General features: G+C 39.2%; 2 protein-coding genes across 2 annotated transcripts; both read right to left on the reverse strand.

The window, feature by feature from the left end:
• Positions 1-170: 170 nt before the first annotated feature.
• Positions 171-8,880, reverse strand: LOC133124626 (SH2 domain-containing protein 1A-like). Its single transcript, XM_061235986.1, has 3 exons — positions 8,715-8,880; positions 3,662-3,725; positions 171-819 (listed from the first exon to the last, which is right to left on the reverse strand). Exons 1-3 carry the CDS (start codon positions 8,849-8,851, stop codon positions 670-672), a joined length of 351 nt encoding a protein of 116 aa, XP_061091970.1. The 5' UTR covers positions 8,852-8,880; the 3' UTR covers positions 171-669.
• Positions 8,881-15,244: 6,364 nt separating this feature from the next.
• On the reverse strand, positions 15,245-21,402 carry LOC133124625 (type-2 angiotensin II receptor-like). The gene is made up of 2 exons (XM_061235985.1): positions 21,096-21,402; positions 15,245-16,942 (listed from the first exon to the last, which is right to left on the reverse strand). Exons 1-2 carry the CDS (start codon positions 21,157-21,159, stop codon positions 15,777-15,779), a joined length of 1,230 nt encoding a protein of 409 aa, XP_061091969.1. The 5' UTR covers positions 21,160-21,402; the 3' UTR covers positions 15,245-15,776.
• Positions 21,403-24,125: the final 2,723 nt, after the last annotated feature.

The following is a 24,125-nucleotide window of genomic DNA, read 5'->3' on the forward strand; positions in this document are numbered from 1 at the left end:
CGCAGGATTCTCAAAGCCGTCTAAGGGCTTTGAAGCTCTGAGCACAGAATCATTGTGTTAAGATTCAAAGCATTTCTTCCTGAGCCACACAACATTAAGATGCTGGGGAAGATGTTATGAAAGCTGGTAAAACATTATATGATACAATAGAAATGACCTGAAAATAGATGTTTAAGGACAAACATTTATTTTACAGTATTTATATTTGCCATGAAGGAGGAAAAACACAGGCTTTGAGTAAGCTCTAATTCCAGAAACAACTTCAAAGAATATAGTATAATATTCATAAATTTGAAATTGGAGTTAAATTGGACTAATTTAACAGAATGTTTACATTTTCACTTGATGAACTGGATTTTAGACATTTTATTTTTATTTCATAAACTCGTAAAACAAAAATAAAAATACAATTGTAAAATAGCAGAATATGTTTGGTTTATATGTTTTTTTAAATACTCGAGTGATAAATATGAGTAATTTTTTTATAAAAAATAAACAAGATATTTTTTTCTCCCTTTAAGATAAATTACTTATGATATAACATTTCTCACAGAGTTCTGTTATAGCCAATTATATTCTTATATGGGTATGTCAGTCATCAACCACAAAAAAAAGCCTATATTCAATCATGGTATAGAACGTATAGAAATGACTGGATCATTATTTACGCTAAATCAAGCCATCCTGTTTCCTGGCGTAGTTGTTCTGCACAGTGATTGGGTAAAGGAGGGGCATGGCGATGCCCTGGGCTGGCTTCTGGAAGGCTGAGATCAAGTTCCGGATTTTCCGGAAAAAACGCTTTTCAACACCGGGGGAGGTCTGCAATGAGAAGCGCACATTCAGGAGCTGAGTCATATCAGAGTGTGCCAAATGGATTGCATTTATACAGCGCTTTTATCCAAAGCTTTACCATTAATGCCTCACATTCACACATACTAAAGGCAAGGCACGAACCAGCTGGGTGTCTTGCTCATGGACACTTTGACACATCCGGAGCAAGGGAACCGGCAACCTCCCGACTGCCAGACAACCGCTCTTACCTCCTGAGCTAATCTCACTCATATTTATTTCATCCGTATTTAATCCCATATGAAGCTGATACTGTAAACCTGTGCTGAGCTGTTTGTGTCATGTAGATGGGCACAAAATGGATGCTGATGCCTGGACATGCTCGGTGGCGCATTTTCCATGGGGTGGGGGGTGTTTGGTGGGCGGGTGTTATAGCAAAGCGTGTGACTGCAGATAGGGGTCGGTTGTGTTTGGGGACCAGACGGGGGGTGGGTGGCTGGTTAACTTTGTGGTCACAGCAGGGGAGTGGTGGGGGAGAAGCGAGATATTCCGACTGCAATGGGCACCTCGCTGCAACCACAACGGCCTTTGGCTACAGGGGGGTATATGCTGCAGCACCTGTTTGTGTCTATCTGTGCATGTGCCAGATGCATAGGGGAGACCAGGTATGGTTGTGACACTTTTTTACTCGCTTGTGACTCAGCACGCCATATAAGAGTCATTTGAACACTAGTTTAACCGTTTCACAAACGTGGTCGCTGTTTGATGGAAGAAAAATGAGGTAACTTTGACTTTCGCTTATCATTGGTGTTCATTCACAAGAGTGCGAGTTGCTTTGCCAATGGATTTGGATTTGTTTCTGATTTGGGTATTTGACAAGTTTACAATTTAGCCTATTGTTGGTTCATTGATGCATGTTATATGCAAGTTGACATTATTACATTATTATTATGGCTTATTATGACTCAAAATAATTCTGTCTACAGAAACCAACACCAAAACCATATGTGGAAAATCATAATGTCACACAGGTAAATTAAAAATGAACAAAAGCACTTAGACTGTTTTGAGCATATGCAATTCAAATGAAACACTTTGGATTAATTAATCTTGCACCATATTTTCAGAATTCCATGTTGCTGGCTTTATTGAGTTACGCTGATTGGAAATATGTGGTTCTAAACAATAAAAAGACGTTTTCATGTTTTCATTAAATGATTGACACTCCTGGTTCTGCGTCATTGGTCAGACCATTTTTAGATATATTCTCTTTTGCGACACGGGATTCTCAGTATCAAAGGAATTGGAAAATAGACTTTTACCTCAAGATCCATCCTTCCATCCTTTAGTTAGCCAGATAACTGCACAAAGTAAAACCTGGAGCTGCTCTTTTTACTGCAGTCCATCTCCCAAATTTCAGAGGGGTCGGAGTTTTACTCTGTGCAGTTATCCAGATAACTCAGTAATCTGCTTTGTGGAACAGGTCCCTTGTAGCAGGAGCAGTTGTAGTAACAATAATGATAATAATAATAATAATAATAATAATAGTAATAATAAGAGTAATAATAATAATAAGAGTAATAATAATAGTAATAATAATAATTATTATATTATTATTATTATTACTATTATTATTATTATTATACTGTATTATTATACTGTAGCTTTCCAATTGGCTTTCCATTTTGTTCCTGCAGAGTTAACTTGGCAAGAGGTGTCTTAGCAATGCCCTATAAGGCTGGAAAACATACAATATATCAGCATTTTAGTTATTATTGGTCCGCAGTCCTTGATTTGTGGCATCTTTTTTATTTTTGTATTCAGTGTCAGAAAAGAAAAGGTTCTGAGTATGGTTCACTGCATGGAATAAAAAGCATCTTTGCTGCACCAGAAGCCAAAGGGAACATTGTCTGAATAAAGCAACTTATTGCTTTATTTATCAACTTATCCGCCCCCACCACACACATGCACACACACACACGCACGCACACGCACACACACACACGCGCGCGCACAGACACATGCAAGCACACACGCACACACACACGCACACACACACACACGCTCGCGCACACACGCGCACAAACACGCACAAACACACACACACACGCACATACACACATAGACACACACACACACGCTCGCACACACATGCGCACAAACAGGAACAAACACACACACACACACACGCACATACACACATAGACACACACACACACACACACACACAAACCCCAACCTGACAACCCAGTTGATGGTTCATCCCAAGCCTTGTTTAGGGCCATCAAAATCTTCAAGCCAGCTCTGTTTATTGTCTGGTGTGCCTGGTATCTTCATGAAGCATGCGGTTAGCCATTATACCCTAGCCCTGTATGTATGACATCTGTTAAAGACTTTGCCTTAACCTTCATTCAACACGTGAAAATACCACCAAATGCTTGCTGAGGTACGGAAACAGATTCTTTGCAAAGGGTAAGTTCACTTATTCTTTTAAACAAGCTCCTGTCTTCAACCCTGGTTTCACAATTTTCCGGTATCCTGTTTCTTTGTTTTCTTTTTCTTAAAGAGCTTTGTCTGTTCTGATTGAACATGAAACAAATTGCATATGCTCCTAAACCTGGCTTAGTGTGTTTGATCTAGTCCACAGTGGTTTTACATATTTTTGTTTTGTTTAACCTTTATTTTACCAATATTTTTTAAGACCTATCGACTTCTGAAAACTATTTCACTCAGGAGACCTGAAATATGTTTCCCTTGCAGTTTGGTAAATATCCATTCAAATACGTTCCATTATTTGAAATTGTGATTTAAAAATATGATGGTTGTAGCCATACTTAAAGGAAAAATAACAAGGGAAATTTTGATAACTCACGTCTGCAGTCCATGATCCATCCTCACCTTGATGTAGCCTATAGGTGTACACTAAGCCTTTGCACCTGTCCAAGCAAACACATACAGTACATCACCCATATGAAAGCAGAATGTTTTATGAATGAATCCTTGGTTTATAAGTGCATGAGTTTCCTGCATGAAAACTACTCATTGCTTAAGTTCTTCCATATCTGAAGAAAAATAGTATATAAAAAAATAGTAGCAAAAGCCTTAGGAACCCTAGATTTTTTAAATATAAATTTGGTCTTGCATCTACTGTTTTTGCATTAGTATGACAGAAGAAAAGAGCACATTTGAGATTTTCCATTAAATAAAATGTTACAGAGAAATCAATGTATTTAATTTAATAAAGTAACATATTACAGTTTTTTACCAATTGTTTAAACACTAAAATTCAATGCTTAGACAAAAGCATCAAAACCTTAACTTTTGTAACCATGCCTTAAACAAAGGCACCAAAATTACAAACACATTTTCTGCTTTGCACTTTGTTTGCAATTCTGTAACAAACTTGTAAAACACTACACATTGTTTCTTACATTAGACACTTCGTTCATCAATGAAATCTCTTGCAATCATTGGGAAAACACACCTGAACTTGGCACACCTACACACACACATGAAAACATGTATGCACTAATTGAACACCAATCAGTTTGAGCCTTAGCACTACAAATAGACCTCAAGTAAGGTAACCTCTTTTGTGAGGACTTTGCAAACATGGAGGCAGTGAGAGCAAGGGGCAGGGGAAGAGGAAGAGGTAGAGGAAGAGAGAAAGGAGTAGGAGGAGGACAAAGACAAGAACAGAGAAGGGGACCAGGCAATAGATGGAGATGTATTTCGGACAATATTAGGGCCACTTTGGTGGACCATGTCATAAATAATGATGAGGGAGGCGGGGCAGAGAGTCTGTACCTATGTAATTGCTGCACATCATTTAGCATCACCGTACAATACAATGTAGTCCTACAATATTAGGTCTGTGCTCCTCAGTGAACAGAAAAATAGGTATAGTGCTGTGAAGTACATGTAATACAGTTTTGATGTTTCTGTGTTAGGCGGCACGGATGGTGCAGTGGGTAGCACTGCCGCCTCACAGCAAGGAGGTCCTGGGTTTGAATCCCCGTCGGCCGGGGCCTCTCTGTGCGGAGTTTGCATGTTCTCCCCGTGTTCGTGTGGGTATCCTCCGGGTACTCCGGTTTCCTCCCACAGTCCAAAGACATGCAGGTTAGGCTGATTGGAGAGTTTAAATTGCCCGTAGGTATGAGTGTATGAATGAATGGTGTGTGTGCCCTGCGATGGACTGGCGACCTGTCCAGGGTGTATTCCTGCCTTTCGCCCAATGTATGCTGGGATAGGCTCCAGCGACCCTGTTCAGGATAAGCGGGTTCAGATAATGGATGGATGGATGGATGTTTCTGTGTTACGACCTCCTGAGGGTGGAAGGCAACGTCTTTTCACAAATTAACAGGAACTGCGAGAGCAAATCATCGCAGATCACACAACATTCCATACTATGAACCATGTCAGTATATCGACAGTCTGCCGCGTATTGCATCAACACCAACTTACAAATAAAACAGCTTTACGGAGTTCAATTTCAGAAAAACTGCGTTAGAGTCAAACAGCTTCGCTATGCGCAAGTAAGTGTCACTATATTATACTCCAATACAGTAATGGCAGTAGATTGTGTCCTTTTTGCACTGCATAGATACATTCAGACACAGCAGTATGTGACCTAGGCAGGTGCTATTTTGGGGGGCCATATTTTCCTTGTTGCCTAGCCAGGGATGACATTGCTTGTGATGCGGCCAGACCCAAACAGAAGGCGGGACCATACTCCCCATTCCTTACAATCCCTTACAATACTATGTCATTATTTTTGGTTCTGTGAGTTTACAGTAACATATTGTATTGATTACTGTACTGTAATTCTACTTTTCTTTCTGTTTTTGTTGTTGTAAAAACCTGAAATGGCAAAAGGTGGATATATTTTTGCCATCAAATAAAAGCTGTAATATAAATATAAACTTGATGGAGGCTATTTGGGATGACCTGGTGAGCCAGAAGCAAGCGAGACAGCCAAAGTCTGCAGAAGAACTGTGAAAAGTACTTCAATATGTTTGGAATAACATCCCAGCTGAAGAACAGTAGAAATCCTTTTAAAGGTGAAGGGTGGTCACAATGAATATTGGTTTGATTTTGTTTTTAACTGTTTACTGTCTTTATAGTAATTTTTCTACATTTTGAAACATCATTCTCATTATTTTTGAAAGCATCTTCTTTTACGTGTGCCTAAGACTTTTGCACACTGTAAATGTATAAATATGTTTTAATGATATTACATTTTCAGTGTATACCCACTGGTCTGTGAATGCTGGTATTAGCACATGCATTATAAATCATGTGAATGCACCTCTGAGTTACCACCATTGTAAGTTACACTGGATAGGAGTATCTACTAAAGTAATGCCATTCACTGGGTCATGCAGAAGGTCACACTGATTTAATATTTCTACTAGGAAAAATAATTTCATAGCGTTCACTACTGCTGCTGCTGCTGCTGTTGCTACTACTACTACTACTACTACTACCAGCCCATACACACACACACACACACACACTGGGTGACGTCCTACCCAACAACCCAAAGACCATTGTTAATGTCATATATTGTGAAGTTCTATGGAGAGTTAATTTTGTAAGAACGTCTTTATTATAATCATGTGCCAAAAGGCGACCAAGGCTACCAGCAGGCATCTGTTTTTATCACTACAGTACAGTAACAATACAGTAAAATGTTGACCACTTAATGAATGTCCCTCAAGCAACTGTGAGTTGACCAGACATATAGGCCAACTGGCAATAACACACACCGACAAAGGACAAAAATCAAAACAGTCATACACATTTAAGAACTATCGTCAGATTAATGAATCTATTTGCAAAATCAACAGAAACATTATTTTGATCAAATTGCAGCAGCTACCCTGAAATAATTGCATTGGTAGGCATTAGGCTGGCATGACACTGGTCTGGCTTGTCGCTAAGTAGCAAAATGGAAACATCAGTTCAGTACATGCACAGGGATATAATGTTGAAAAAGTACAGTATGTGTTTTAGTAAATAGCTGCAGCCAGTAAAATAAAGAAGCAAATGTTCATGTGTTTCATTAGGCTACTGGAAGGTTTTCTTCCTTTTTTTTGTTTGGTTTTGTGTGCCAGATTTAGACCAGGCTTCCATCCATCCATCCATTATCTGAACCCGCTTATCCTGATCAGGGTCGCAGGGGGGCTGGAGCCTATCCCAGCATACATTGGGCGAAAGGCAGGAATACACCCTGGACAGGTCGCCAGTCCATCGCAGGGCACACACACCATTCACTCACACACTCATGCCTACGGGCAATTTAGACTCTCCAATCGGCCTAACCTGCATGTCTTTGGACTGTGGGAGGAAACCGGAGTACCCGGAGGAAACCCACGCAGACACGGGGAGAACATGCAAACTCCGCACAGAGAGGCCCCGGCCGACGGGGATTCGAACCCAGGACCTCCTTGCTGTGAGGCGGCAGTGCTACCCACTGCCCCACCCGTGCCGCCATTAGACCAGGCTTGTATTACTAATTATTACTACTAACAATAATAATATCAATATCATAATCATAATAAAATTTACAATCCTTTAGTAAACATTTGTGGCAATACTTACTGATATTATTGAAAATAATAGATTTGCAGTAACAGTTTCTATAGTTTCTAAAGTAGGTTGTATTGGAGACAAATACAGCCTTGTATTTGTCCTGCTCTGAAGCTTATATTGTTGTTGTTGTTGTTGTTGTTGTTGTTGTTGTTGTTGATTACATTTTTTAATTGGAACCTTTTGGATATTTTAAGGTGATTCTGAAATTATTATCATTACTTCACACAATTATGGCACATTACTATAAATATGAAATTGTTGATTACATTTTTTAATTGGAACCTTTTGGATATTTTAAGGTGATTCTGAAATTATTATCATTACTTCACACAATTATGGCACATTACTATAAATATGAAATAAATTAATATTTTGCATATTTGAATATATGAATATACAAATTTTAAAGTTGAAATGAAACTCTTTAAACATCAGTTTTAAAACGTAACAGCACATGAGATAATAATAAATGAGGTCGATGCTTAGATTATGAGATTACAGTTATACTGTATAATGATGATGATGATTATGATGGTGGTTATTACTTATTATGACATGCATGTCTGATGATTAAAAAAACACAATGGCACTGAGGCCTAGATTCTATCCACATTGTTATTATTTCATTTGTGAAAAATGGCCATACAATTTGCTCAGTTCGCAGAATTGCTAATAATTTGTTTATTGACCTCTTTCTTTAGCCTACAGATATAACTGATAGTCTTAATGGCTTGCAATTACAAAATCAGGCATTGGATATTACATCATTCTATATTTTACACAGAATATGCCATCGCATGTCTATATCTACGCTTATGTGGTTTCCTTCCCTTTACTCTGCAGCCCCCAGAGAGGATACAGTAGCACACAGACTAGCCTTCTCTGCAAGCCACACAGCCATTGGATTGGAGCAGTGGTCAGGGGTAGCTGATACTGGGAGACTGTAAGCACCTTGACTAAAGGTGGTACAATGAGGCAGGGAAAACATTACCAACTGACGCCAGACCACAGAGTTGTGCTCTAATCTGAACTCACTACCCTGAAGGCTCCAGGTTTTTCTACTGATAATTTTTCCATCATTTAATAAATCAATCAATCAATAAATCAAAAATGCCACCTACAGTAAATAAAAGGTTTAGTTAAACTATTGGTCTTACCATTCCCGTCTGTTTTTCAACTTTAAAAGGTGTTGTACATTTTGTAAATAGGTTATTTTGTATTTCTTTTGCTGAACACACCGATGACATTGCATGACCGGTGAATGTTGGATTCTGCACTGATTCTGATTCTGTACTGCACTGTTTGATGGTAGTATTCACGCAGGTACTCACAGAACACACAAGCAGTAAACGCCAGGCTTGGATTCACTGTTTCGTATCAGATAACTGCCATCCCGACCATCCTCTCCCAGAAGCCTCTCCCCGGTCTCTTTGCTGATAGGTCCGTGGTACACTGGCACCAAGTCCATCGCACTGCTCCCCGTAGCAACTTGCGCTTCTAAAACATCAAGAAAGACGCCAAATATATATGCAGACGTGTGGTAGGAAATGACGCAAGCTTGAGGCAGGAAATGATGAGAAAATATTATACTTTTTGCAAGGCATTGTCAAAAGTAACACGCTCAATTCAAACCTTTTGGGGTTTTTTTGCATGGATGCTAGAACCTAAAAAGTGAAATTAATGAAATTATAAATAATAGACTTGTGGTGAATGCTTCCTGTTATTGTTCTTATCATTACTGTCCTTGACAGTATGAAACATCTGTGTGGCATTAAAAACTATTGAATAAGTCACGGTATGCAGACTTTTTTTTTTATTATTAAGAAAAATTAAATTGCATTTAAGGCCAAGCCAAACCAACAGACTTCACTAAACAGCCCTCATGTACTCAAATCGTATAAGAAAGTATGAACTACAGCACGTCAGCAATCAAAACGTGTGCTCCGTGCGTGTGCATCTTTGGTGGCTGCTAATGCTTCTTCGTGTCCTCATTGCAATCTAAGACCCATCAGCACTTCAGCGTTACTAAAGGATACCATGAGAAGGGAGCTGGGTTGCTTGGTCATATGTATGTATGTATGTATTATTACATTACATTATTGGCATTTAGCAGACGCTCTTATCCAGAGCGACGTACAGTTGATTAGACTAAGCAGGAGACAATCCTCCCCTGGAGCAATGTAGGGTTAAGGGCCTTGCTCAAGGGCCCAACGACTGTGAGGATCTTACTGTGGCTACAGGGATTAGAACCACCGACCTTGCGGGTCCCAGTCATTTACCTTAACCACGACGCTACAGGCCGCCCCGTAGCAGTATGTATGTATGTCTGTCTTCACCATTTTGAGCCTGACTGAAGCGGGCAGGCAGCTGAAATGCATAGCATAAAATGTATGTCAAATTTGGAAGTAGGAGCTCCTCTCTAGGCTACTAAGTCTCAGCTGTAGCAGAGGAACCACCTCTCAGTGCTACAGTAAAAGCCACAGCAGTGGTGTTTAGATTAAATAGATTAAACTAGCCCGGCCACAGAGGAAGGGCTTGCCAAGATCTGTGTCCTCGACCCTAACCATCTCAGAACTTTACAGATTTGACCAACAACCCTTCGCCCAACCCAACCTTAAACTTTATTCACTTTGCTGATCGCAAAGCGTGAGTGGTAGTGTGGAAAGTGTGGGGCGGTGTGACCTTTACACAGGTCAGCCCATTCTCACTGAACACTGGCATGTGGTTAAACCAACCAATAGCAAGGATAACTGCTAATAACTGACATTGCTCACTCATTGCTGTGTGTTTCATTAGTTCTCATAAGTCCATTTCCTGCCACCCCCTCCCCCCTCCCCCTTTGCACAGACACACACATGCTCACACTCATGCACACACACACATTTAGTACAAGGTAGTGTGGGAAAAATGTAATTGGCTCACGAAATATAGCTCATATGGCATTAACTGTGTAAAACTTTGTAACTGTAGCAATGCAAGCAAATATGTGTCATAGGGCATTCAAACCAGGAAGATAAGAGAATCAGCAACATTTGTTTCAAATATCATCACAAGCAGGAGCCCACCTAACCATAAAGGAGGGGGTGACACTAGATTGACCCCAGAGCTTAGAATTGTTTCTCTTGGTGCATGTATTGGCTGCTGACTGGAGGGAGACAGGGACTGCCCTACTCTCTCCCCAGCAACAGAATGTGTATATAAGCTGTAACAAAGTATAAGGCATTGTTCTCCGCTTTGGAAGTGCTGGACCCGATATGTATATTGTATAAAGCTATTGAAACTCTCACTTGTGCAGAGCTGTTACTGTGTTGCAGATTTGTGTCCAACAGTAGGGAATATTCTATCTAGATAAAAACGTGAAAGCTGATTACTAAAACTAAATCAAGTCCAAAAATCTAACCTGAAAGCTGATTACTAAAACAAAATCAAATCCATCCACAAATTACTGTGCAAAAGTTATGTCGGTTTATGATTATCTATCTCCCCCTAGTGGAAGAGATGGCCAGTTCCCTAGTGGAGGGCATGGCCAGTTCCTGTTCAATTAAGTTTTTAAGAAAACATTCCCCTAATAAAATCTTGTCTCATGCCATCACAATAAGCAAAAAACAATAAGTATGCAAAGAATAAAATAACAATGGACAAGATACACAAACGGCAAATCTTTGTTCAAACACGACCTCTTGATTAAGGCCTTTCAAAAGAAAACCAGTGAACATTCAAAGCAGGAAAGAAGGACTCAGCGAGGATGACTATGTGCTTCAGTAGCCTACTTTCCAAAGTTTAATCAGCTAAGTCAATCAATGCATAGTGCTTGATTGGTACATGCAAGTGCTTTTGTAAAAATTAGTCTAAATAAGCAAATAAAAAAGCCCAACCCATCTAAGAGAAAGTTTAAATCAGCAAGGGATTAAACTTCTACTCAAAGGAGAAAGGATGTTTTGGGCATCAATGTATTTTTTTATGTAAACATGCATTATATTGCAGTGAATGTACAGTAGGTGAGTTAAGTAGGCGATAAATAAATAGGCAATGCATTACCAATTAAGACTGTAAGGGAGAAGACAAAAGATAAAGGCAATAGATTACCATGAGAATATACGATACATTCTCATACAATTCTAATTGCAGGAGGAGTCGGAGATAATTGATTGACAGCTCATGACTACCCGTCATGTTTGAGCATGTATGTATTGCTCATCCCCACCCTGAATCTACAAATATGTCAAATAGAGCCATTCTGTGTCATACCCTGACGAACACCAAGCATGGTCAAACCCAGACCGTTCTTTGCTTTATATCAGTAGATACAGGCATTACAATCAAGGCTTTTTACTTTCTTCTTCGTGAAAGCTTCTAGTTGACATTTGAGTTTTTTTTTTTTTTTTTGCCTATTCCTGCTGCAACTCTATAAGCACCCTACCTTCAAGAGCACATTGTTTTGCAATTCAGTAGTTGCCTGGAGTTTTGTGTTAGAATTGCATTGTCCATTTCAATTCAGTGACTAGCCTCCATATTAACTGCCCGAAAAAAGGTTTGCTTACAAAAGCAAGCTGGCTCTCCTTGTTTGTATTGCACATTGGCCTGTAAAGATTTTTTTATTTAGCATATTTCCCTGAATACATTTGGATGGAAGTCCTCATCTTGTTGATGCAGAAAGCAAACGGCTTTAAAAATCCCATCAACATTACATTTTCTTTGTGATGGACATTTCAGGGCTGCATGCACTTTTTCTGTGGGGCGGTCACATTAGAGGCATGGTTGTGCAAATACAGATACCAATTCATTTTCATTTATCACCTTTTTAGTTTGTTACTGTCAGTCTTACAAATGAGATAGGTGCCTTATTTACAGCAGTTTTTCATCCAAAGCTGTTCTTGTCTTCCAAAGCACTTTGAAAATGTGTTTATTTTCTATGAATACTGAATGACTGAGTGCTGCCCTAAAAGATAAAAGATTAGGTACAAAAAATTAGATAACAAAAAAATATTAAATAAAGTTTTATGGTTAGTCATGCTAGGCATCATTTGTTTATTTTGATACAGCGGTTGTGGAGGCTATCATCTGATATCAAATGATACATTTGTTTTGTGTTCCCATTTAGAGTCTGAGCTATTTTTTTCCACTGTAAAGAGACACATTTATGAATCATATATTAATCATTCTGTGTTCCTGGTTTGAGGTATTTCTTGAATTTCTCTATGTGCGTGTGTGTGTGTGTGTGTGTGTGTATATATATATATATGAGCAGAAAAGAGAGAGAGAGAGAGAGACTGTGATAAGACTAATAATTCATGAGTGAGTGAGCGAGTGAGCGAGTGAGTGAGTGAGTGAGTGTGTGAGTGAGTGAGTGAGTGAGTGAGTGAGCATGTGAGTGTGTGTGTAAGTGAGTGAGTGAGTGAGTGAGTGAGTAAGTGATTGAGTGAGTGATTGAGTGAGTGAGTGAGTGAGTGAGTGATTGAGTGAGTGAGTGAGTGAGTGTGTGTGTGAGTGAGTAAGTGAGCGTGTCAGTGTGTGTGTGAGTGAGTGAGTGAGTGAGTGAGTGTGTGTGTGAGTGAGTGAGTGAGCGTGTGAGTGTGTGTGTGAGTAAGTGAGTGAGTGAGTGAGTGTGTCCATGTGTGAGTATGTGGAGTCCACTGTTGGGCCACTACAGAAATGATGACTTCAGTGTGTGGAATGGAGGTTTGGCTGGGGTAATGGGCTAGACCCTTAATTGTTGGAGCTGTTGCCTTCACTGTTCTGTGCGCTATTAATGTACAGTATTGTGTACACTATAGTATCTTTCCATGAGGTGTGAAATACTGGCTTTCATTTTGTTTCTAAAATGTGAATCAGGTGTTACAATAATATTTCCAGAGGAGTCTTGATTCGCAAGTTACACAAGTGACAGTACCAAAAGTAGCTTGAAAGCAGACCCACTTCTTCAGACAAAATAATTTTCCTCAGTGATAAAATTAGAATGAATTATTAATGGGGGTACATCTCTACATTACTGGAAATACGATTGTAATATGGCATGGAATTAAACATTGACACGTCTGCTAAAGATGAATGTTCTTTATATGAAAAATGTATAAGCACATGAAATAAACATCTAAAATAATATCTGTTTTCATTTTTCCTTTTACTTATTATAAACAATAGACACACAGTACCTGGAATGTCTGAAACATTTAAAAATATACAGTACTGTGCAAAATGTCTTATGCACCATAGTTAAATAGTTAAATAAATATAAATTTGTTTTTTAAATATTTTTTATTATTTAAATATTATTTATTTGTGTTCTTTTCTACTTTAGTGTGTCTGTATAAAACCGAAATTTGAGATTTGATTTATGTTGTAGTTCAAATAAAGTAACATGTTACTATAAGTAAAAGACTACCTTTCAGATAACAAATCTTATCAAGGCTGTCTGGGATGACCTGGAGAGCCAGGAGCAATTGAGACAGCTAAAGTCTGCAGAAGAACTACAGCAAGTTCTCCAATACATTTGATACAACCTACCAGCTGATTTTCTTATAAAACTGCTGGGCCGTGTACCTGAGACAACTGATACAGTTTTAAAGGCAAAGGACGGTCGCCACAAATATTGATTTGATATTCAAAAATATCAGTAATTTTGAAAGCATCTTTTTTAATGTTTTTTTTTTTTTTTTAGTGTGTCAAACTTTTGCACAGTACTGTATACAAAATAAATGTGTACTATTCCATGGTCAGAGGGCAAAACAATATTTATATAGAAAATATTTCAGAGCTAATTTTCCAATATTCATAGAACTCTAAGGGCCAGTTTAGTTCTGGACCAAATTGACTCTTGTATGGAGATTCAAAATGAATTTAGTACAGGACAAGGCTTCATTTCTATCTCTGAAACTGGCCCTAAAAGGTCCAAAATATTGAGACAACATTTATGTAAATTAAATTAATATCTATATGAATCTATTTATTTAGAACTGTAAGTTTTTTATGCAATATGGCATACAACATAGTTTCCCCTTTTATCAATGCACTGTAGTTACACCGCTACAACAAACCGTGTATTGATATTAGCACTGTCAGTAGTAGCACAAACAGAACTGCACTTTAAAAGTAAAAGCACTGGCAAAATCATGCATTATTCCATAAATGCGAAAATGCGGGGTGGGATATCACTCAGCAGATCACAAAGCTTAATAGGCAGTCCTCCTGAATGACACATACTTGGCCATAGGAGAGGGGTTTAAGTCAGGTATTCTCCATCACCTCAGCCAATATCAACTCCGCTGGATGATCCTTTGTTACCTGTTCCAACAGCACGGTCATACAGTGCAGCACACTCGCAGACAAGGCAGCGGCCGTAGGGAAATGCACCTTCTGACTTTTCTGCCAGTTCAATTCCCAGGAATACCACAGTACCCATGGGTAATGCGCTGAAGGCCTGGATCTGAACTGCTTCAGTATGACCAGATGTTTCAATTAATTGTTTGTACAAATGCGAATCAGAAGCTGTTGAATAAACAGCGGCTGTGTAACCACTGCTAATATACTGTAGAGAATATGGAAGCACATCATCACTGTTTCAGAATATATTATCGATAGTACAATATATATCCATATGCATGTCATATCCATACACACATACAGTATTTTTTGCCTGAATAAGATTAATTTGTCATAATGATGTCTCACAAAACATGAATATGAATTTTGGCCCCGGATAAAAAGACATCAATAATATTACAGTTGTTTCTGTAGCTTTTTTGATAAATATCGTCGGAATGTAAGGGAGTATTCTGAACTATTCCAGCTGCTCTATCATAACAAATTGGTGGAATTAAACATTTCCATAATATTTTTCATAAAACAGACCATCAAGACAGGCAGCAGTGAAGTGTGTTGTAATAAAGAAAACAAGACAAGAATTTATCAGTCACACAGGAGTTACAAGTAGAAAAATATATGTTTTATGGTGCCTGTCCTTTAATCATATCTGTTTTTAAAAGTGCACTGTAAATAAAATCATATTTTATATTATGTATATAGCTATAAAATATTTATGTTCATAAAAATTATATAAAAATGACAAGAATATTACTTTTTCAGAAAGGTGAAGCTGTTTTCTATGGAAGCTGAAAATACCCATGACAATGTATGATCCAGAAGGCAAAAAAGGGAAATATCTCTTTCTCTCTCACTCTCTCTCTCTCACCCACACACACACTCTGTCCCCTCTCCCTCCATCCCTCTCTCAAAGACTGATTTGATTCCATCGATGGCACCAATTCAAATAACTAGCTCTAAGAACCCTGATTTTATAAGTCAGAACCCGCAGCCTCTGAAAATAATCCGATGTGAGAACTCTGCAAAGTCTATGATGGGGAAACGTTCCATTACTGCTAATGACAGCCCCTCCACTAGGGGGCACTGTGCTGTCCCAAGGGCTCCATAGGCTCCAGGTCCTTCAGGTCACTAAGTTTCCTGGAGAAAGAGCTGAGGCGTGTGCTGATGGAGTCCCTCGTCTGCAGTAGTCTGGATGTCCGGGCCGCGCACAGGTTGACCAGTTGCTCGCGGAAGTGGTTGCCCACGAAGCAGTAGAGGAAGGGGTTGATGGCGCTGTTGGAGAAGCCCAAGCACAGCGTGTACGGCAGAGCCGCCTCGATGGGCCCCAGCACCCAGCAGGGCACGGTAGCCCCGAGCCTGGCCAGGATGTCCAGGAAGGTGAGGACGTGGAAGGGGAACCAACAGACGAAGAAGGCCAGGACCACAGCCACCACCACCTTCAGGACCCGGTCCAGGTTGTTGGTGTTCTTATCCATCTCTGGGGAGGTGAGGAGGTGCCTGCCAATGCTGCAGTAGCAGCTAGCGATGATGGAGAAGGGTAAGAGGAAGCCTAGAATGTTCTTCATCAGGCTCAGTCCTATGTCCCAGGAGGGTGTCGGGTACAGGATGGCACACACCATCTTGTCAATGTGCTCCAGATACACGGTGTCCCGGAACACCACGGTGGGCAGCGTGGGAATCCAGGCTGCCATCCACACCGCGCAGCTGATTACCCGTGCCCGGCAAAGGCTCCTCTTGCCCAGGGACTTGAAGGGGCAGACGATGGCCAGGTAGCGGTCCACGCTCATACAGGTGATGAAAAAGATGCTGGCGTACAGGTTGAGAGAGAGGAGGCCTCCACACACCTTGCACATGAACCAGCCAAATACCCAGTAGTAGTCAAAGGAGTAGAAGACAGCCCAGAAGGGGAGGCAGAGGAGGAAGATGAGGTCGGACAGGGCCAAGCTCAGCATGTAGGTGTTGGCCACAGTCCTACGGCTTGCCTTCTGGCACAGAACGTACACCACCAATCCATTGCCTACGAAGCCCAGGATGAAGATGATGCTGTAGATGGCAGGAACAAGCTTGTTCTGGTGCTCGTAGGGTGGAAAGTGGGGACAAGTTTGATTGGCTGCACCATCCTCCAATGACCCGTTTTCTCCATTTCCAGAGAGGTTGCCCCAGAGCACCATTGCCATGGTGACAGTTTGATCCCCTGTGGGCTGAGGGGTAGTGAAGTCCATTCTCATTCCAGTAAATACTGCACAAAACAACAGAGAAACTATTAGTTTGGCAATTAGCTTGCCGTTGTGGTCAGGGAGCTGAAAATGCATTCAGAATGTTATGAGTTCAATTACTACGGATACCTCAGAAGGGGAAATTTCATATTCATTAATAATTCAAATTTCAACATTCACAGCATTAGATGTGTGCCATTAAGGAAAACTGCATGAATTGAAAAGACAATTAATATGAGAAATATGACCCACTGCTTGCTCTTCAGTATACCTATTAAAAATATTATTTTCAGGACTTACACATCATTCACTCAGTATAATCCAAACCATGCATTTACATAGATTCATGTTCTACCTAGATAAAAGTTAGACAACATCAAGAAATAAGTTGGAAGTCATACCTGAAAGCCAACCAAATGTTAGAATCACTGTATGGCTTGAGATATGGCACAAAGCCACAAGCACAAATTAATTTCTGAATTCTTATACCCAGAGGACTGTTCTGTTTCTCATGGAAATAATTTTGTATTACATATTTGTTATTTTAACCCACAAAAACAGCAATAAAATTAAATTTAACCCCACAGTGTTCGTTACTCTTGAGAGTGGTCCAACATGAGAAAATGTTTTTTTCGCACATATTAATTTTATGGCTCCCTCTGCAGTTGTGAGCCGGTGTCCATCTGGTTGTATTTAATGTAGGAGGATATGGACAGAAACTTGTGGTTGGTTGGTGAGGAGTGGGCACAGAGTCAATATCTCCATTCATCTTAGCAGGGGAAACAGGAGTAACCCAATACTTTTTTTGAATATTTATACTGTAACTCTGAAAACAATCATTTTGGCCAGACCTTGTTACAAGCAATGAATCTGTTTCAGTCATCAGAAACATATCACTCTTTACCAAGTTCTTCAAGTTATGTAGTCTCAGAATACGGGCAAGTTAAAAAACTTTTAGTTTGCTTACGGAAAGTAAGGGAGAGCGGGGCATATTTGTCACACTTTTCACTCTTTCTTATATTTCTTGGGCGCAATACATTACAATAGAATAGATGTCAAAGAGTGAAGTCTCAGCAACATATTTTGTATTAATTAGATTTACATATCATATTTCAGTACACAGTTAAGTAGAGGGTGGGCATTCCTGACAGCTTGACCCATCAGTGGGTTCAAATTCAAGTTGTCGGACTATGTGGGGTAAATTGTCTCATTGGATTTTTTTCAACAAATTACACAACAATTTGATTTTTTTACATTTAAAATTCGGGACCAAGTATAACTCAATGGACCAGTGGGACCGGATCTGGGTGGGGTAGGGTTCCATTGCATTTTCTTTGCCCCCAAACACTGTATCCCCCATTAATTAATGTCCTCGGCTAACCTCTGTGACTATCAACAATCTGTGTGACGATGAACTGCAGATCATCCCCCTTTACCCCCCGCCCCCCGTCAATAATTTCTGCGGTGAACGACTGCGGAACACAAGTTCACCCCCTCCCCATTAACAGTCTCCAAAATAAACAACAGCAGAACATGGTGGAATGTGGCAGTTGTGCTGTATATCTAACCAATAAAGCTCAAAAATAAAATAGCAGGGTACAAGCATCAATTTGATCATAAGACTCAGCTAAAAGCCTGCCTCGTGTAGTCCACGGATATGTCTAATAATCCATTTACAATACCATTTGTACTATTATAAGAACCTTAGTTGTGGATTGCACAATATCACAAGCCCTTTAAACAAGTTCTGTGAGTCAATTTATAGTCGGGCAAAGTTGTTGCATGTGACTTGCATGTGACTTGCCCCAAAGTCATTGAGACAACTTGCCCCAAACTGACATGTGTGCTAATGTTGGCTATATATCAAGGTCAGCTTAACATATCACTGCAGCGAAAGTATCAAATTACATTTTATTCTCTCCTCGACTCAGTACAAAAATATTATTTTGAACATTCATACATAAAAATGTTTTGTTAGATAAACTGTGAAGTGCCATTTTTTTTTACTTTTGAATGTGAAAAATAAGAAAACTGTCCCCAGATTAGCACAACTCTGACCGCATGTAAACAGGAAGTTGACCTCGGAACATGAATGGCTATAGATTTTTTAGGTAGTGCCTCTTGCTATGGAGAAATTAACTGTGACAACTTAAGCATGTGACAAATGAGCCGGCTCTCTCCAACCATATGTAGAATTTACAGTCATTTCGTGCCAAAACAACTATTATGGGGAATTCAGAGGTTATGTCAGCACTCTGGGTAGCTTTTAAACCGTTTAGTCACATGAAAACCCATGGACACCTTGCCTGCGGCCTGTCAAATAACTGTGATCCATTTGCTACTGGCTAATGAGTTTTTAAAACACTGTGGTAGTCTGAGTCATAATTCTGTCCTTGAGATAAGATTACATATGCCCATGCTTCATCAGGGAGCCGTAGCCAGCTGTCAAGACACACATACTCCCGCACACACACACACACACACACACACACACACATACGTACACACACGGAGGTATATACACACAAATGGGATCGCTTGAAATTTCCGCAATAAATTATTTCACCGTGAAATCATTTTATGTCAAATTAACATGTTTGTTCAAAATTTGTTTGAATGGGGTTTCAAAATAATATGCTTTAGTTATTGATTTAATGTTTAGTTTACAGTTACATTACATTACATTACATTACATTACGTGCCATTTAGCAGACGCTCTTATCCAGAGCGATGTACAACAAAGTGCAAATCAATCACAAGAACAAGTGCAAAAGTAGACCTGAGAGGACAGTACAGTTCCGAGTCCTAGTGTAAACATACAGAAATTCAGAACCCTTGAAGAGTACAATCAACATTCAAACTAGCATACCACTGTTGGCAGCTAGAATAGAATAACAGCCAATAAAAACAACAATACCTATACAAGTAATGATATCTATACATAAGTGCCATTACGATCTAAGGCTAATCACAGTGATTGTGAGTTGGGGAGGGAAAGGTGTAGCCTGAAAAGATGGGTCTTCAGTCTGCACTTGAAGGAGGTCAGAGACTCTGCCATTCTGACATTCACCGGGCGTATCCCAAAAAGGGCGTATGAAAGGACGTATCCCATAGCTAATTTATGAGAGATCCCATAGCTAATTTATGAGAGAATTAAGATGCAGAGGTCACAATTATTTGCATTAAAACACAACATGAAATAAATCAATAAGCAATGTAATAGAACATAGTTTATTCTCGACTTTGCACAAAACTCTCAGAAATAAAGTGACATTGGAGGTACATTTTTGTTCTTCAAGGATCCAATTTCCCATATATATCCTGAAAGTACAGCAATGTTCTCTTTTGGCCCAAATTAATGCATTTGCCAGGCAAAATAGTAAAAGATATATTATTAAATAAAATAATATAGATTTTTTATTTTAATTTTTATTTTTATTATTATTATTATTATTATTATTATTATTATTATTATTGCAATAAACTTTCATACACTTTTTTTCATCAGTTCAACAAACTGATTTTTTTTACAAAGATAAACAATGTGTATGATGAGACAAGTATGCACCATACATTAGCCAAAGTAAAAGCATAAATCCACTATAATATGCTTTTTAAAACATATTATAGTGGTTAGGTTAAAGGTTAAATATCATTTAACGGTAGTACTGGTTCATTCTTATCATTGTCATTAATAATGCGAATAATAGTGGTTAAAGTAATGTAGCTATATTACTACCAGTAACAGCGTGTCTTTTTTTACCCATCCTTCATTAATTTGTTACAATTAAAAGACATACATTTGGGCATACAGAAAGAATGCTACATTTAGCGTTTTAACTTTTTTATGACAATGAACATTCTGAGGAGTACACTGTGCAAATGGATCACAGACAAACAGTTGCATCACTTATGTCGTACTGTAATATAGCCTGCAATGAACCACATACAGTATCGACACACGCATGTGCTAAACTAAAGCATCATTCCTTTACCATAGTAAAAATGATATCAGTGATCAGCTCAGGCGTCTATTTGCTCAGCACAGTTAAAAGAGTTCCCTTTCATCACAACTGTGTGCAATGTAAGAAGACAGAGACAAATAAGTTTCACTTCAGGTACTTAAGATATAAATAGTTCCACATTAACGTGTCGAAGCAAAACAAATCGGCTCACCTCCGATCGAAATCCTCCTCCGAGTTTTAATGTTATTTTTGTCAAGCGTCGGTCCTGATGTCATCGGCTGACTGACAGCAGCGCGACTTCATGTTCTTTTATTCATCCAGCGGCCCGTGGGGGATTCGCCCATGTAAATCTACAGGCTGGAGCCCTGCCAAGAGCGAGGCCGATAGGGCGTCGTTTCCCCCAGTCCCCATGCCCCCGGGCCCTGAGCGAGAGGACCGATGTCCGGAGCCACCGGCGTACTGCGAGCAGGGGAGCGTGCAGAAATCAAATCAAGATGTGGAGCGGACGCAGCTCTCTTCTCGACTGGCCGCTAGTGTCCAGGCAGAGCTGGGGCTGCTTATGAGCGTGAGGTTACTGCTCAACGTGACTCCACCTCTGTTTCAGTTGGGGGTCCTGTAGGGGGGGAGCAGGGTCCAAAATGTAGCTGGTGTGAGAGATACTTGTTCATTCAAAGCTGGATAGACAACCCCGCTCACTAGAAATATAAATAAATAAACATAATCCCAATGACACGGGTATTCATTTATACATATGATGTCAGCACTTTGTGTGTAGTTAGCTGTGACATGTAATATTCTGTCTGTTAAGACATGATTTGGTTATGTGAAGTATGCATCCAGGTCAAGGGAAATTATTGACCTTATCTACCAAATATTCTGATGTGCAGAAATGATTGGGTTTATCTGGGGCACTCTTTCTCTGGGGGAGGGGGTCCATTCTGTCAAAGGGAGTTAATTTTGTATTTCACACTTTAGATTAATGTCTGCACTGTAGCTTGCAATTAATTTGCAGTTTGCTTTCAAAAGCCATGTGATTGAGAATGATTCCTCAGGGAAAGTATCTAGTCATCATGCTAAGTAAATACCCCTTATCAACAATACAGATTCATAAATATCTGTTGCCTGGAATGTTTTATTTCTGTATCCAAGGGTTTATTGGTGTCAGAACTAAAACAACACACATTTAAATAGAATGCGTAACACTTGCAGTTCACAATGGCATGAATTTACTGATGTAATAAATTACAATTACTGTGTGAAACAACACTGGTGAAGAAAGAATGGTCAAATTTGGGAAGTTACCCTAAGGGTAAAGAAATACATAGTCCTCACTTGGCCATTCAGGGTTAGTCATTACCAATTTTCATATTTTCCCATGAAGAATCTTTGTGCAATGCAAATATAATAGAAGGGAACTGAATTTAGTTGAAATGAGGACTGCCATAGAGATCAATCACCAGTGCAGAAATGAACACTTGGCTAGGATAGTGCGAGCTTAGACGGCCAAAAAAAGACATTGTGAAGATAAACTGCAATGATAATTGTACTTAAATATGCTGCAATATCAAGCAAATATTTGGTTGAAAGATTAAGATTAAGTAATCCAATGTATACACACACACACATCTAGTTTCAAGGTGCCGAGTCAAAAAAAGATCATCAATCTGGAATATGATCAATCAGAAGTGGTATAATGGGGTAGCTACTGGTTCCCATTTCATGTATTTCTATTTTGTATTTTACATATTAAACATTGAACAAGGGTTCAAGTTTGTATCCATGTAATTACTCTAGGGCTTGGAACCATACTTCCCTCTAAGGTTTTCAGTGCACTTGTCCCTGGTTCTGACTTGCACTTTATTGTCCATCGCTTTGGATATTTATAAATGTTTTCCTTTTCATGCCACCATGCTGAAAATGTAACATTTTTATTTATGGAATAAATGTATGAAATGACAATCAGAGCTACCACAGTGTACCAACTTAGTTATTTTTAAGCCATATTCAAATGTGCTTTAAAAATGACAAGATGCAAATACACATACATCTTTTCGATATCCAATACAAATATTGCCCATTGGTCAAAATAGTCTCCCCTGGCATTAAATGACTGTGACAGGAATTTGGTGCTATGCCATACACCATCCAGCTATTGAATGAGCTATTATTGTTTGATTTAAAATATGTACATATATTGAGTGTGATGAAGCAAATGATCTGTGACCAGCTTCTGTCTATCTTGCCAAATGAGTTTTCTACAATACTTCTATTTTATTTGCATTTATTCCTTAAAGAAGATACAAAGAAGCATATGCAGTCAGGCAGATTGAGGAAGTGAGATCTGGAAGTGGCCATGTTGTTAGACGGTGGGAATGTTGATGCGCTACCCCTGGTATTCTAGGCATGTCTCGGAAAGTGCTGTCACCCAAAACGATGGTCCGGGCTCTGACAGTGGAACTCGTTCCCCAGCCGGTGACCCACAACTGACGTTTATGCTTCCAAACAAATCCACAGCAATGGGAAAAAGAGACGGAGAGCTCACTGAAAGTATTCCCTCTGCAAAGAGCAGAGTGTTCTTGATCCCACATATGCATTTGATCAGTCTGTCTGTCACCTTATACTCTCTTTGCACTGAATTACCAACGGCACCATGTGCCCTGAATTACCTTACCCCAAGCATATGCATGGAATTTATGTGGGATTTATAATCATTCATATGGTGTTGGAAGAAATTAGACACGTGCATTTTATCCATTTTATGCATTTTTTATAATCTGAAAGATAATAATCTGTATGGCAGGAAAACAATTTTTTGGATTCTGTACTGGTGAGAAGTATTCTACTTAACTTTGAACTGTTAATTTGTTCATCATTTATAAAAGATAATATATCTTTATTTTATTATTATTATCAAAATGTATTTCCCATATTTTGTTATGTGGTCCTAATAGGAAGGCTAGTACATTGTAACGGCAGTGACAGGAACAATGTAACTGCAAACTAGTAAAGGAAAAGGAGAAATAAAATGGCTAGCAAAAATAATCATGACTATAACAAAAAACCTTTTTTTTTCCATTTATTATCATGAACCATTATTTGACCATGAAGAGAATTATCAGCTGAGAATTAATTCATTTTTTTCTGATTGTCGGTCTGGAGAAACAAGGTAGGTGGGGACCACAAGGCAGCCAATCATCTGTAATGGTGGGAATTTGGTGGCCAGATTGGGAGAGGCAGTTTT

Source organism: Conger conger, chromosome 3 (genome assembly GCF_963514075.1).
Source record: "Conger conger chromosome 3, fConCon1.1, whole genome shotgun sequence".
Lineage (NCBI taxonomy): Eukaryota > Metazoa > Chordata > Actinopteri > Anguilliformes > Congridae > Conger > Conger conger.